The following is a 14,978-nucleotide window of genomic DNA, read 5'->3' as shown; positions in this document are numbered from 1 at the left end:
TAATAGCACAGGGAAAGATCCATAAGCTGTCTTAGGAATCTTACAATCTCTTTTGAAGTTGCTTCTGTGCCACGGTCCCTCATTAACCAATTACTGATGTTTCTTTCAGAGGTCTGGGCTGTGGACGTTTTACCTGTGTGATATATGATGACTTGGACAAGCCACCTCATAAACTTCCCTCTGCAAGCAAACAGCAGTGAATACGCTTGCTCTCTCAAAGGACAGAGAGCGCTGCTCCCATTTTTCTACGAGGTACATGGCATGCATGCACGTGCCTGGCACTTTCCATTCCTGGCACCTCCTTGGCAGACAAAACTACGTCTCATTACTGTTAGAACAAACACTACTGCACTTGTCGTTATAGCACAGCCTGCGTACGTGGGGAAGGTTTTGAAGTGCTCACCTCTTGTGTTTCATAATCAGCCCGATCGAAAAGCAGACCTCTTTGTGCTTCTCATCTGAACGGTGCTTCACCTCAGGTCCCACCTCCTCCTTCCGGCGCTCAATATGCTCTAGGGTATGTTGAACTAAGTACCCAACGGCCCCATGCTGGGACGGGTCCAAAGCCTGAATATGCTGCAAGATGTCCAGAACCTTCGGCAACCAAAACAGAAAGACAGATTCAGAGCAAGTCTCCACGGCAGTCCAACGCTTACAAATATATACAGATATATTTCTCAAGTTAGCTGGGTCTAAGTGCCAAGGCCTAGAGGTGTGCCACACGAGTCTTCCACACAGGACGGAACCTTTGCTCTAGCTACACACTCCCTAGGAGTTCTTCACACTTAAGCTTAGCCTGCAGAAATTGCAGAGTCCTCTCCTTTCCTATTTGTAAAGCTCCCTACCTCCACGGAAGGGCACCATTGAGCACAGTAACTCCTTAAAACTAAGTCATACAAGCTAATCACGTCACATTCTGCGACCACAGGGCATCAACAAGACCATTTCAAGGTTTCTGAAATATTAAGAGAATACTGTTGCTAGTCTCCTAAACTGCTGCTGTGAAGTGATTCCAGATGACTTCTGCTGTACTCCAGAACAAACATTTTAGTTTAAAAGAGTTCCTCAGCATGTCTGTGGGAGCCTGGTGGAGGAAAAATAGGGTAGCACAGAAGGAAACACAAATAACCTCTACGATGCTATACCATGTAATAGTGAACAAGAGACAGAGAACCTGCTTGTCTCCGGATGACCAAAGAACACTAACTTCAAAAGTGCTCTCAAAGCAGCAAATCCTGTAGATCCAGAATACCCGCCTACCAACACCCTCTGGCACACTATCAGAGCATCTGCTGCCAAGTTTGTTAGAGGCAGGCAATGCAAGTTTTAGTCCTTTTTTTTTTTTTTTCTTTTTTCTTTTTCTTGCCTTTAACAAAACTGTTGTCTAAACAGGTTGGGAAAAGAGAGACACATCTGTCCCAACATCAAATACCTGAAGTGCTGCCACAGTTCCAAAATCTGACACACTCCAGCACCTGGCAAAAGGATTGTCTCCTTGATCACATGCTGGAAGTTTTGATCACTCTAAGTTCAGTGCAGCAGCAGCAGGGGAATAGAAATCTCAGGTTATTGAGCATGAACATCAGCCAAGAGATGAAGAAAATAAATTCAGAAGAAGAACAGGTGAGAAGTAGGTATGAGAAGAAGAAACACAGCTCAGGCTTCTTGGCCACCTTAATTCTCTGGTTGGCATCTTAAGAAGGATGTGAAAATCCTGAAAAATCCTACAGAAAGGGGAAGGCCAGGCGCAGTGACCATAGCTGCCAGAGATTCTTGGCAATTTCGTTTACTGTTATTTGCAAACATTTAGGACAACATTCTGTGTAGCTCTGCTTGACCTCTAAGATTTCCTACTACTTTCCATAAATCTGCCAGACCTCTATTAAATCTGGTATCTTCTGTTCTGTCAGACATAGAGCACTCTCTCTGGCTGGTTACAAACCTACCCAATAGCCTGGAATGACTGGATGCATATGAGGATGTAATACTAAAGAGTCCAAATCTGCACATTTTCATTGCATCTGGCAATGTAGTGCAGAGAAACAACATGTAAAACTCAGTCTGAGGGGTAGCAAAATGCAAGTGTGTAAAGCCTTGGCGCTTTATAAACACATCAACTGAGCACAAGAAAGGAGATGGAAGATCTTTCAGTGTTTCACTTAGCTGTCCCCTATTTACATACAGTTGCCTTTCAGCTCAGTGAGTTCCTCCGCTACACAATTTCTTAGTTCATGCTATTTTTTTCTGTGGCAACCCTAAAACTTGCTGCCATAAGAAAGGAACAGCAAGCTTAGCACAGTTTGCTCTTCAAAAGGAAGGCAGCTTCTCCGGCAGTCCCATGCTTCAGTTAATTTGGTGGGAAGAGCTTTGTTTTCTGCTCAGCTGTCCAGCCAATACTTCTGCCTCCTCACCCAAACATTTGGGAACTGCATAGGCATTGCCCAAGTGCGTGAGCTTCACTAAGGTAGTACAGGAAATTTGGAATAGGGAACACCTCTTTGCCATAGTCACACACTAAAGAAACAATATTTTCTAGCTACATGCTTCCTCTCCCTTGATTCAGTGAAAGACACAGATGATCTAGACAACCTAGACAACTTGTAAGTCTCGGCACCTTCTTTCCCACATTCACAGTATCACACTAAAGGTGATATTAAAAAAGAATCCCGAGGACAGGAATATTAAGTTGCTTTTTCACAACAGACACTGATTGTGTGGCTAAGGTTTCAGGGAACAGCTTTGGTTGTATTTATAAAAGATAACTTCCTTCAAGTTCTCTGATAAGGTAATTGCTCCTTTTACTTTTACCACCACTACCACAATCTAGGCATAAACCAGAGTGCTCTTACAACTTACAGCTAGAAGTCCACAGTGTTGGTTGCAAGATAAGCTGTCAGACTTGGGCAGTACATCATTAATTATAACTCAGACTCGAGGTTGCTCACAAGTCTCCCCTAGGACAAGCATGCAAGAATCATCCTCTTTTCCCTGCTTCATATAGTAGAAATTGATTCTCTGAAATGTGATAACTTGTTCAATTGCATTTATTACAGAAACAACTTGTGGCAGACTGTAATGCAAGCTGACGTAGTCCAATAATCAATAGACTAGTGTTAATAGCGCTTAGCCTATCAGAAAACATACGACCGAGTGGCGAGGTACCTTTTCTGGCCAGATTCCCAGATGGAAGTATAACCTAGCCTGGAGCATTAGATGCTGCACATTGTCCGGATACATGGCCAGGTATAGATCCAACGAGTCTCTCAAGAGTTGGTAAGACTGATCAGTGCTTTCTCTGCCAGCAAAAAAGAAACTCAATTGTAAGGCTAGCTCTTCAACCCCTATCCCCAGTACTCCAATGTACAGGGATAGTCACCAAAAATGATGCTACAGGTACAGACATGCTCATTCAGTAAGAGTGCCTCCGGCACTGACTGTCACTGATCACATCCAACAGCCTGCTCAGAAGGAAAAATGCTACACAACTGATGATTGGACTCTACCCTCCCCTTCACTGGCATTCTACTTGGTCAAATGATCCGACATAGAGAATTCACCCTCCAAGCCACTTCCTTTTGAAATCTGCTTTTGTTCCCCTAGCTTAATTACACCTACAGCAATCCTTTCACTCTGTGATTTCTGTCTATGGTTACTTGGGAAAGAGATTATCAGGAGCATTTGAAAATAAAACCAGACTTTCTACAAACCAACAGTACTTTTGAAACTGCTCATTTGAACATGTGGGTTGTGCTTACCAGATCATAATGAAGATCTCTGCCCTTAAGGGAACAGTGGACAGTCCCTACCAGCTTTTAACAGATTAAAAAAAAAAAAAAGCATCTGTCTGTTTTCTTGAGGGGAACCAGTTTTACTAAATATTGTTTCCACACAATACTGCTGCAGGTGATTAAAAGCAACTAGACAATGCAACACGATATACAGAATTTTCAAGATCCCCTGGGGTGACTGACACCTTTTTAAAGCACTCATGCAAATATTGTGAAGAAGCAGTACCAAATACGCAGACAGTACACTCTGGGCCCCTTTTTCCACAGGCCTTACAGGCCAGATGATCCTCGACTCACCGCTTGCCAAGGTTTAAGAGATTTCCCACCATACGCTGCAAGACCTCTTTTGAAGTCACCACTCCATAGAACTCCTCTGTCACATGGTGGCCGATAAGGTACTCACACTCCTTCACCGTCAGTTGCTTCCCCTTCCCAAAGGCGTCAATGTAGGTGTAGTCAAAAATATCTGTGCTTCTAATGAAACAACAAGGAAACTAAATTGTGATGACAGTTCTCATGGTAAAGCAGGATTACATATTTCTGTTCTTCCCTCAGTACTTTTAAGCTTCTCCGTAAAACAACTGTCATTCATACCTCAGCTCCCTCCTAAAAAGGAGATTACCTGGTACCTTCTCTCTCCTCCTAGCTGCTTCTTCAGATAAACACATATGGGAAAAGACAGAGAAACCGAGGGGACTTTTCACTCCATCATGCCAGTTCTCCCCTGCAGATATTTTCAGGTTTGCTGTATCTACTGGTATATTATCTTATAACACTGCACTGGAAAGTGTAACAGAGCCCACGCATATGGCATCTGAAGCCTAGTGCCAAAAGGGGTACGTACAGACAAAACCATTGCTCTGAATTGGACTGCTGACGTCATTCATAAAATACAGACTTCTCTAAATTGATCACAATCTGGTCAAAGAAGTATCCTGCACTGACTCACAGAATTACATGAGTGCACAGAAGAACAGCAGTGACCTCTACCAACTGTTCTGTATGAAAGGTTAAGTGAAATCAGCACCTTTTTTTTTTTTCCCTTCTTTTCAGTTTCTAATCATTTTCTTAAGAGAAACATTACTCTATAGTTACTATTATTTCACACTCAGGAAATCTGTTACCATGCAGCAGCAGCAGAGCTGAGTTCTAGGAAAACTTTTTTAGAGGTCTGATTTTTTCCTCCGTATAGGTTATAATTACGGATGGAAAGTAATTAAATATTCTGGAGCTGTAAATGTTTTCTGGTTTTTATTACTGTGGACACAACTTCAAAATTCAGCAGGTCACTTACCCTTCTTTTCCTTGACACCATCGCAGCAGAAAGTGGCTAGGGAAGTTGACCGGTTCAAGTTTAACTCCCAGCTGCCTGGCAATTGTTAAGTAAAGCACAGACAAACTGATGGGAATTCCTGTCCTCCGGATCAAAACCTGGGGGATAATAATGTGATAAAAACATGCGGGATATTAAGAAAAACGCAAAAACCCCAAGGTTTGACTTCACAAATGAAAATACACCAACTTGACAGATTACGCACTAAAAGACAACATCATATTGACTTTACAGCAAACTGTTCTGCAGAGATAATTATTTGTCTGACTACATCCCAACAGACACCACAAATAGAATGTCTCAAGCCTTGCAGCCTCCGAGTTTTTGCCTAACATACACATACCTGGTGAATGTACGAATTCAGGGAGTTATAGTAATCCAGCTCGTTTCCTTTGTATTTTAACTGCTCATATAGGACACAATTCATAGCGTCAAGCACCTGCCGCTGAAGTTCCACTTCTGGAATCAGGATCTCTCCTAAAAAGACACGCAACGAAATAAAGACTGAGAAAACTTAAGTGCACTTAACCTTTATGCAATGAACCTTATACCAAAATTCTTCATGTGGACTAAGAACACAAGAGATACACCTCAATTCAGACAGTCAAGAGACTGGCTGGAGTTGACCATGGCAGTGCCCCAGCGCTCCGCTCACAGCATGGCCTGGTTTGGTGGATTGCCCAGCACCTCAGCTGTGCAACAGCACTGCCTCACTTCCCTCTGCGGCTGGAGGAGTGGATCCTGACCACCCTGTGCCAGCACAGCACCGCAGCTGGACATCTCACACTGCCCAGGCACGGAAGTGTGCTTTCACTGCTTGAGAGTCACACCTTAGCCACTTCAGATATACAGATACAGGCAGACGGCTCATTCTCTCTTTGAAAGACAGCAAACATTAGATAGTGCTTATAAAAAACAAGGAGCAAGATGCTGCCTGACCTTTTGGAGATGTTAAAGCACATACCTTTTCTACTGCTGCTGACTTTCTGAGACTTGCAGAGGAAAAGAGGTCGATCCCCTGTCCTGCAGCACTGCCAGATACTAGGACTACTTAAGACTTCAGGGACAAATGGGAAGAAAAAGAAAAAATAATTCCCCTCCTAATTCTTTTTGCTTAGACAGCATCAGATGGACTGACAACCCTGGGCTATTGAGTCCCTGTGGCTGAACAAACGGCTGTTTCCTGAATGACAGTTTAAGCAAATGTCAGAATATGCTTGCCAGGGGATAAAGAACAGCTCTTTAAGCTGCAGTAATTCAACAGCTGTTTCATCTTGTCTGCCTGTATCTAGACTTGCAGAAATGCTCTGTAGTAAAGCACACATTTCTGTACAGTACCTGCCTTGGATGCCAAGCTGGGGTGCCTTGGATTTTTCGTCCGCAGGACTTTGCGTACTTTATCTGTGATATCATCCACCTGTGCCTGGACGCTTTTTAAGCAGATGTCTGACAGCGGGTTACAGTACTGATCAATTAAAACAGCACCTGGAAAAAACAAACTATATAAGAAACAGGACTTCAGTTTTTTTCTTTGCTTAGTTTTACCTACTCTAAATTCCAGGCATGTAGCAAGCAATTGCAGCAGAACTCAAGAGCTTTCCTTTTAAAATTTGCCGTCATATATTGGATTTATCACATAAAACTAACATGATAAATACCAATCAACTTCAGTATTCCTCTCTCCACCATCTTGAAAGGGAAAGCAATAGATTCATATGTTGAGCAGGTATGCTGCTAGACCAGGCTTAACCAGCCAACTCTCTGGTCACACTGCATCTCCTGGCATCCTCCCAACTTACAATGTTTTTTATTCAGAGCCTGAAACAATCTCAACTTTCCTTCTGCTTCAGTTCTGATTTCTTCCTGCTGCATCCTGCATAGCTATCATTCTTGCTCACCGTTCCCTCTTCTGCTACATTCATCTTTCTCTTCCACATCTGCTCTCCATCTTCACGTCAGAAACCCACTATAACAGAATAGATTTTCATTTTCTTTTCCCTCTGCCCAAGCCTCTTCTGTCAAACTTCTGCAGGAAAAAAAACCAGTCCTTTCTCAGAATCTTCTCCTTGTCATCTTGTCACCTCTGCTCTTTCTAAAGCCTCCATATTGTTCATCCCTTGGAATCAACTGTATTCACCTGCAAGAAATTTGCATGGATCATACCTCTTCCAGCTTCCTACATTGCTTCATTAGCACACCCATGACAGGCCTGTATTCAAGGATTTCAGCAGGGCCCCAAGCCACGGTTTCTTACCCCCCCCACAAGTGTTCCCCATGCCCACCAAGTGAAAATTCCCAAAAGACTACCTGTTGGTGCTGTAACAGTACCTCCATAGCAGACAAATGCATATATTTGTGACCCACATGATTAAGTCACTTAATCAACTATCCTGGTTGTTTCCAGAAAAAGCCACTTTTGGCTTTCCCTTCTTGCCCTAACACAGTCCCTTCTTCAAAGTCTATTGCCACTAACAAGAACCAGTTTTGGTGTTAGAGACTCTTCCGTATGACACTTTTGATGTATATACCAAGAGCAAGGGACTCTTCTACTGACACCGGCAGCTTTCAATCCATTCAGAAGACTATTTTCTCCACAGGAAGCTTGAAGAAGAGAACAATCCACCAGACTGAGGACATAAATTACAGAAAAGCCTTTTCTTTTTTCCCGTCAAGTGCATGTGCCTTCCCACCACATGACTGGACTGCCATTCATTCCCCAGCTCCACACTGCACAGCTTCAATGGTCCAGCAGTCAGACAGCTCTCAAGAGAAAGCCACAGCATACAGGCTATGAGCTGCGACAATTCCCCCTGCCTGCAGCTTGCTCCTTGCCCTTATCTGAGAAGCTCTTGGGGAAGGGGATAGTAGGGAGCTGATGCAAAATCAGATCAGATGGTCTGTTAGGCCACTTTGAGCCCATGGGCCACAGTTAAAATATTTCTGCAATGGTAAAATGCTTCTGCAACGTCAGCTAATCAGGGCGCTGAGCTACTGCTGATTTCCTCAATACATTGTTCAAATTCAACTGCAAGTCTTTTAACATTTTCTCCATTGCTTTCCAGCTCATCTGACCATGGGCAATTATTCAAGCACAGAGCACTGACAGAAGCTAATGTAATCCTGACATTCTGATGCAACACTACGCAACTACTGCAAGATTTTAAGGATTGCAGGTACATCAAGAATCCAAACTTAATTCTGAGTCGTTGCCCAAGGGCTAGTTGAAATATAAGCAAGGAAGGCTCTTGCCAAGTAAAACAACAACGACGGAAATCTGTCATTAGGTGCTCTACATGGGATTTCTGCCAAAGACTTACCCTCCAAAAACGACTGCCGATCAGTCGGGCGTTGAAGATACTCCTTCAGATTTTTTAGTATATTCTGTTGTCGTAGGAAGTATAGAATTTTCTTTGCATAGTACTTCCAGGTGAGACCTTTCCTGCACATTTAAATACAAAAAGTAGTATTGCTCTAAACAAGCACTTTAAGGGTGAACATTTGATTTAACTTTTCCACTGAATACAGGTTTAGACTATTGCTTTTCTAAACAAGCACTATCACTGAAGAGTCAACCAAAAAGGTAAATGTTAAGAGGAAATTCATCATCAAAAACCCACAATATAAGACACTTGCAAAACATTGCTCCTATCATCTACGATTTTTATCCTATCACCAATAAATAATTTTGAGAAGATACAGTATCATGGGAAACAACACAGATCCCAATTAAAGTATCTCAGGAATATCTGATTAAAATCGTATATTTTATTCATAAATCATTACCCTCTGTCTGACTGGATCCCTCCAGAATCAATCCTAAGTATCCCCTCACCATTAAAAAGAAATTGATGAGGGACATGAATGTTGGTCCAATAGTATTCAGAAGGAAAAAAAAAACCTCCCAGAGGAAAAACACCTCTGTTGCTCTGAAGAGGCAGGAATAGATCAACAGTTGCTCTGTAGATCACACAATCCAAAACCTTACAGCTTTTATAGTAAAGTCCTTTCACTTTCTAAATTAAGAAGTGACTGCAGAGTGCCCAAGAAGCAGCAATAGAGAGCTGGTTACTATCCAGGTAAGGTTTGAAGAGTTCACCAGAAATATGACAGACCAACTCAGAGGTGTTCAAATCACATGCATCTAAGCAAGCCCTGGCCTTTAGCAATGGGTTACCCAGTGCTTCGCTGAGCACTTTTACACCAAATAGTTAGGAATGGCTCAAAGCCCTGGCCCCAAAAAAAACCCAAAGGGAGAATTCTACTGATTCCCAGGCTCTGCCCTTGCAATGCGTTTAATGCAAGTCCAGTTTCCTTCTTCAGAAAAAAAAAAACCCACAACTCTCTCCCTGCTTACATTTCCTCTCCTCCAGACTGCAAGTCAAATCAGCCTTCTCCATCCTACTGGACAGGAGAACAATTGAACCTCATCACACTTTATCCTCTTCCAATAAACTAGGATGCTCAATAGGGACAACTGCTTTATTGGGATATCTTCCAGGGAAATGATTTAGCCTAATGCTCCTGAATGGAATGACTACAGCTTAATCAGGTGTAATTAGCATCACTTCTGCTTTATGGGGAGCCATTTGGCCAGTGCAAAGGCTCAAAAGCTTTTTAACCAGTTGTCAAATGAGAGATGTTTAGTCCCAGTTCAAATAGAGGAGGTTATAAAATGGACGTGAAAAAGCAAAAATGAGATGATTGCCATTCCAGTTATGTTTTTTCAAGCTGTACTAACAGTCCCTTTAATCAGGGCTATTAGACTCCATTAAGAGCAATCTATCGCTGCTTCGTATCACAGCAAAATCAGCATGGTTTATATGCTGAAAAACCTTCAAGCGGTGACTTACTCATCTTGCCCAGTGTTAACCATGGTGATGAGAACACCTAGGCAGATGCAAAACAGAAGTTTTATTTACCTGCTTGGCATTTCACACGTCTGAATAAGTTACAGAATGGCAAATTTTGCACTGGCTCGATTAAACTCAGTTGCTTGTTTGGGGACAAAAATTGTAGTGACCTACTACAGCTAAGAAAAGCAACAAGGGGGCGGGGGGGGCGAAAAAAAAAGCTGTAGTTTCACGATACAGGGATTCATGGTGGCAATCCTCATTGAGTATTCCTGCTTCCCCCCGGTGCTGTGGCCTCATCCTGCAAATCAGTTCAGCAAACTGACCCAAGTTTAAACGAAAACTGAACATGAGGATGGGAAGTCCTTAAGCCAAAACTACTGCAGAGAAGAGAGTACATGGAACATGTCCCGAGGGATGTCACGAACAGGCAAGGGAACAAGCAACAAACAGCAACGCAAAGCCAGAGGACCTCCTTCTTGTAGAATAGTTTACATGGTTTCTTCTGGGAATATTAAATTTGTTCTGAAATTAAACACACAGCAATACTTCCCAGTCTTGGTAAGCCTAGGGATGTTGTTTTATGAGTGACAAAAGGACAGAAGCTGAGGTCAGACATTCACTACAGTACCGTTCCCCTTTAACCGGTAAAAGGGGGAGAAATCCCTTCCATTTCTAACCCCTCTCTTTCTTACCTTCCTTCCATATTAAGGATACACATCAGCTCATCCTCAAAAAAATGACTCGGGCACCCGAGAGTCTCAATGTCACTGAATCCATCACAGGGGACCTGTCAAACCAGACGATGAATTACGCAGAGCACAACAGATTCTTTCCAAAAGAATATTTTTATTTTGTTCTATTTTTAAAAACATATATAAGATCTTAAAAATGTCCAGCTCACCAAGTACTCATAGTCTCTACTCCATGGGTTTATTACAAGATCCACTGAGAGCCCCAGTAGCACCCTACAGCAATCTGAGCTAACCAATACAGCATTTGGGGCTCCTACAGTGGGTATACGGACCAGCACAAGCATACCAGATCTTATGCAGGCTGGGCCCAAGATGAAAGTCATTTTAAGGTGGAATCAACTTTTGTCTGTGGCTGACCGAACCTTTACATACGCTCCCCAGTGCAGAAGATTGGTCCTGGGAGAAGGAATGAAGGAGCAAGGGCCTTCATTTTTTGAAACAGTCACTTATGTATCTGTATTCAGAACAGCTATTTTCTTCCAGAATTCTTTTTCAAACTTTGGTTGAACTGTAAGAAATATATTTGCTTTCAAACTTTTCAGTATAGGACATGGGCTAATAGAGTAAGGAAAAAGCGATTCCCATCATACTGTATCTTAGCAGGCACTCTGCAGGATCTAGCAGAACTGGGTTGAAAGTCTCTTCTCCTCAACTCTATGCAGGGAATCAAGCTGCAGTTTCCAGCCCCACAGGAGACGATCCTCGTTATTAGGCCTTTGGGTATTGCTGAATGGTGTCTCAGTAGTCTTTGCATATGAGATTAAAACGGTAGGAATCCAGGAGCCTCTGCCCCCGGTTAATGCCCTGACACACATTTCTCCACAGTCAAATGTCTACCTGCTGCAACTACAGTGGAATAGTTCAAAAAGAATAGCTAGGAGATATGCATCTCCAAACCCTCTACCGGCCCCATGGTCTTTTTCTCCAGGGGTGAAAATCTAGGTGCCAACGCTTGCTTCAAATCAGGTAAGAGGATTCCAACATGGGTCTCCTATATCTTAGGGAAATTCTTTACTGGACTGTAACATATTCACAAAGGAGCCACAGAGGGGTGGCCATTAAGGAGCTCTTGTGTAAACTTTTTAATTCAGCCAAAGCTATGGGCAGCATTTATGCCTATTTCACAGAATTTCAGGTTGACCCAAATTGTACAGCTAGCCAAAACCCACAGCCATCAACTAAGGAAACAGAGAGTGAAGTAACTGTTGTTCCATGTGTAAGTAAGTTTCTCTGAGAGACTACATTTCCACCTTTTTCACACTGAATGCAAAAGCATCTTGGTGTCACGGTTGGGTAAAGAACTTAAATAATATATTTTCCAATTCACTGAACCTATTGCACCTCGGTCCTCTTTTCAAATGACTTCTGACAACTCACAGAACATATCCTTGCAAAATGTCTGCAGCGAGATAAAATCCATGGGCTGTGGTATGTGTCAACAAACTACTGGTCCTTCAGAAGTTCCCAGAGCCAGGCCTGAACATGCAGCAATGAGCAAAGAGCTTTTAAAGCTGCAGCGACAACAGCTGAACGAAACATGCAGAGCACGCTTTGGACTCTATGCAGTTTGCACCTTTGGATTCTGAACTCTCTCCCCCCTTTTGGCTGGTGATTTAGCATTTTCACACAAAGTGAGGAAATACAAACTTTCTGACTGCACAGTTGAAAAGATGTGAAGAGAAAGGAAAGACACTCTAATAAAAAGTACTGAACAAGTAGCTAGGCTGTTCCACATACATACAGAAGATGACTTACATGTTCTGAAAAGAACCTTTTGGAGAACGAAGCTACAATTCTCTGGGCTTCTAGACCAGCATTGTGCCGTGCTTTGTATTCTTCAAGCCAGCTAACACCGTCTGTGTGGCTATAGTATTTCAGCAGCGATGGCCATCTACACAAAAAGACATAAGTGAACAGGTTCATTAGCATTTCAACATCACTGAGAACCTCCAGAACTGTAAAATGTTGCCGACTGTAACCATGTGACTTGAGGAGCTGAGACACTGCCAAGACACAGTACAACTTCACATGTAATTGTATAAATTAATCCAATGACTGACTCATGCATCAAAGCATAAATCCAACTAATTTCATCTGCATATTAATGGTCATTTAGAAGTAAGCTCTCCTGAAGCCTGCCAACAGGAAACCTTCAAAACGCTCATACTCCAGGTACTTCAATATCTAAATATACTAAACACTTTTGAGATTTCCTCTAGAGCTTTGCAAGGTAAATATAGTTACCAGATTAGTAGAAGAGATGCAGACTTTTATTATAAAAGTTGGCCATTCTGAAGATGTACCACATTTAAGCTAACTTGTCATCTAATAGAATGAGACTTCATTGTCCTGTGTTCTTTCTACTACCTTGTGGGTCTAATTAAAAGGATGCAAAAACAGAGCTCCCTCTGTCGCCCTTGCTGGTGGCAACATCTGCTGGAGGAAAACAGAATTCTGAAGTCACATTGTGACGGCTAAATGCTTTTGCAGTTCATTTTTAATACAAGAAATAACTACTAAAAAAAACCAAACCCACCACACTCTTCTTGTAAAAGTAAGCTGTACCTGCTTTACTGAGTCTAAAAGTCCAAAAGCTAAAATACATACCACAAGTTACTAAGAAGCACTTCAAGGTGCAACTGAAAACCTAACTTCCAGGTAACGTTTTGGGGGCTACTAGCAGCAGCATCTTTTCTAATAAAGCGGGCACGTGCTGCCACAATGCAGCCCTGTGCAATAAAATACGTACAGCAATACCCACGACTGTTGTGAAGATACTGAGATCATTTGTGTATGAAACACAAAGAAGAATCAGTGCAGATGGAAACATCTTGGACAGCACAGGAAAGAAAGCTGAGAGAAAGGCCTCTTGTAACTTACAGGGGGGGTTATTTCACATTTTGAAATTCTGTTCATTACTACCAGTTTTTACCACGTTTTCCTTCAACTACATGGATTGCCTTAGGTTCTTTTCAGGTTACATATATTTTTTACATATACACACACACATACTTTTACATATCTACACATTTTTACCTTTATAAATAGAAAAAATGCCAAATGTTTAAATCACTACTTCTGTATAAAAATTATTACCAACTCACCAAAATGCACCGTTATGTCTGCCCACACATGTAAGATACTTTACTATGAGTTAATAATAAAAGTACACTGCAATTGCAGTTAAAAAATAAAGTCAAAGACTAACCAAATAACTTCACGTTACATAACAACCTGTCTCCTGATGGATCCCTAGTCATTCATCTACCGCTGAAATGCAGCCACGTTGTAATAACAATTACAATCACTTATTTTAGGATGAGAAAGAATAATTTTGTGGGTTGAAATTATATTGAAAATTTTAGGAAGATAAAAGTGCAATTACTCACGACGGAATCCAGCCAGGACAACAAGGTCAATTTGCAAACTCCTGCCAAAAGTTCTATTATCAAAGACAGAGGACAGCAGCATGTGCTAATCACCCACCACATTCAATTTCAGCTGTTGGATCTCAACCATCTCTAAACTTTCAGGTTTGCTTCAGAAATTAGAGCCACTGAATTGGTGAAAGTACCTGGCGAGCCATCTCAAGCCATAGCTCAGTGAATTGGGGAAGCTGTAATTGTTCAGTAGCCTTTTTCACTGGTGGAAAGAGAATAATCCTCTCATTTGAGCCATGCTAAATTTTAGAAGCCAACTGGCAATTAGAGAAAGCAATATTGCTGCTTCTCCTGTGCCAAAACACAGACAAAACCAGGCAGAAGACAAGCGTGCCCTATCCCAGACAGGCTGGTGGCCCCAATGAAGGAGTGGTGTTTCTAGAACTGCTGAAACCACCATGGCATAAGCAATATCAACAATAATGCTCGTGCTTTATTCCCACCTGAAGTATTAACAATTTCACTGGTTACAACACAGCTATGTCCTCATCAGGTACCCTGTGACTGCCTTTGAGGGAAACTCAACTCACGAGCAGCAAAAGTCAATCCAAAGGATTTGTGTTTTTGTGAAAACAGCTCTCCCCAAAGCACTATAAACAAACACCTCTCTTCACCATAAAGCATTAGTCCTGCAATAGGACAAGCCTTGGCAGTTGTTCTGGAGCTGCCAGTGGGGCCACGGAGGCCAACCAACAACCCCAGTGCGCATGTGGCCCTATGTCTGTACCACTGCCAGACCCCAGCTTGGATCTGGGGCCCGCAGGTAATCCAAGTGTCTGGCTGCGGAAGGGGCTGCAAAGCCTGATCTCCAA

General features: G+C 42.3%; 1 protein-coding gene across 1 annotated transcript in view; it reads right to left on the bottom strand.

Moving 5' to 3' along the window:
• The window catches only part of FBXO21 (F-box protein 21), an 18,389-nt gene extending 4,192 nt beyond the window's left edge, over positions 1 to 14,197 (bottom strand). The window contains exons 1-10 of the mRNA XM_009701126.1: positions 14,112 to 14,197; positions 12,482 to 12,617; positions 10,667 to 10,761; positions 8,439 to 8,560; positions 6,460 to 6,606; positions 5,465 to 5,598; positions 5,083 to 5,219; positions 4,086 to 4,262; positions 3,163 to 3,295; positions 404 to 594 (exon numbers count right to left, since the gene is read on the bottom strand). Coding sequence (XP_009699428.1) covers positions 404 to 594; positions 3,163 to 3,295; positions 4,086 to 4,262; positions 5,083 to 5,219; positions 5,465 to 5,598; positions 6,460 to 6,606; positions 8,439 to 8,560; positions 10,667 to 10,761; positions 12,482 to 12,617; positions 14,112 to 14,197 — 1,358 coding nt within the window. The remainder of the gene's footprint in view (positions 1 to 403; positions 595 to 3,162; positions 3,296 to 4,085; positions 4,263 to 5,082; positions 5,220 to 5,464; positions 5,599 to 6,459; positions 6,607 to 8,438; positions 8,561 to 10,666; positions 10,762 to 12,481; positions 12,618 to 14,111) is intronic.
• Positions 14,198 to 14,978: the final 781 nt, after the last annotated feature.

Source organism: Cariama cristata, unplaced genomic scaffold (assembly GCF_000690535.1).
Source record: "Cariama cristata isolate BGI_N322 unplaced genomic scaffold, ASM69053v1 scaffold7855, whole genome shotgun sequence".
NCBI lineage: Eukaryota > Metazoa > Chordata > Aves > Cariamiformes > Cariamidae > Cariama > Cariama cristata.
The sequence above is the reverse complement of the archived record's forward strand: the minus strand, read 5'-3'. Positions and strand labels throughout refer to the sequence as shown.